The following is a 1148-nucleotide window of genomic DNA, read 5'->3' as shown; positions in this document are numbered from 1 at the left end:
AATAATAACACAGTGAACGATCAGAGTGCTAAGAAAGAAAAAAAGAAAAAAAAAGAAAAAGAAAAGGAATAAAGGAAGGAAGTGAAATCTGATTAAAAAAAGAAAAAAAAAGTAACAAGTGATTACGTGAGAAACGATGAAAGAAAAGAGAGAAAGAATTGAAATCAATCCGATATAATATAACTAAAAAAAAAGAAATAATATCGAGTCGTCTGTGAACGAAAAAAGCAAATAAAAAAAAAAAAAGAATTAACGGGACAAAGATATGTTAGAAAATCGTTTGAACGGTTTAAATCGAACAGAGTGAACTGCGAACGAGAGTGGAGGGGATAAAACAAGAGGAAAAAAGAAACAAAATTTTTTAAATAAACTAAAGGTGTTGAACGCGAATTTGCGTGACAAGAAAGAAAATAAGAACAAACAAATTTCGATAGAAAAGAAAAGGAAGCACAAACGAAAACAAACAAAAAATACGTATTCCTTAGGGAAAGTGCGAATGGGGAGCGAGGAGGGTAAAGGGGTGGCGTGTACAAATGCCGCCACCTCTTGGCAGCCATATTATACCTGGTGTTCACCTTATTCTCATTCGCATCCACATCATCAACAACATCAACATTTAAATCATCCCTATCAATACCAACAACAACAACAACAACAACAACAACAACAACAACAACAACAGCAACAACAACAAGCTTCCAATGGTGGTGTTAATGGTAGTGGTAGTGTTAGTGGTAGTGGTAATGGTAGTGGTAGTGGTAGTGGGCAATATAAGCAACACCCACCATCTGGTTCCACTATGAACGCTGTTTCCACCCTTTATCCAACCACCCAGCACCATCAAATGCAATTGCAACCCGCCCAACCACCACCACCACCACCCTTGCACCAACAACAACAGTTTCAACCCCTACCAGGACAATGTACTACTAGGAAGGTCCTGTCTTACGATGGTCCAGGTATCTAATCAGGATTATTCTATTTTTGAGGTTATACTTCTTTTGGCGCGCGTTTTTGAAAGTTATTTTTGAGGTTATATTCGTTTTGGTACGCTAAAGAAGTATAACTTAGCATCTTACGTGCGTACATAAGTACACACATCAGTTTTTTATTAATATTATTATCGTATCTTCATTTACACGTCGTAT

General features: G+C 36.6%; 1 protein-coding gene across 1 annotated transcript in view; it reads left to right on the top strand.

Annotated features, from left to right (window-relative positions):
- Positions 1-210: 210 nt before the first annotated feature.
- Positions 211-1148, top strand: part of LOC106792155 (myb-like protein AA) — a 66010-nt gene continuing 65072 nt past the window's right edge. The window contains exon 1 of the mRNA XM_014758356.1: positions 211-959. Within this exon, the coding sequence (XP_014613842.1) occupies positions 497-959 (463 nt within the window). The 5' untranslated portion in view covers positions 211-496. The remainder of the gene's footprint in view (positions 960-1148) is intronic.

The sequence above is a fragment of the Polistes canadensis genome, unplaced genomic scaffold, assembly GCF_001313835.1.
Source record: "Polistes canadensis isolate GaletaPanama2010 unplaced genomic scaffold, ASM131383v1 scaffold_384, whole genome shotgun sequence".
Classification (NCBI taxonomy): domain Eukaryota; kingdom Metazoa; phylum Arthropoda; class Insecta; order Hymenoptera; family Vespidae; genus Polistes; species Polistes canadensis.
This window is presented reverse-complemented; position numbering and strand designations above follow the sequence as displayed.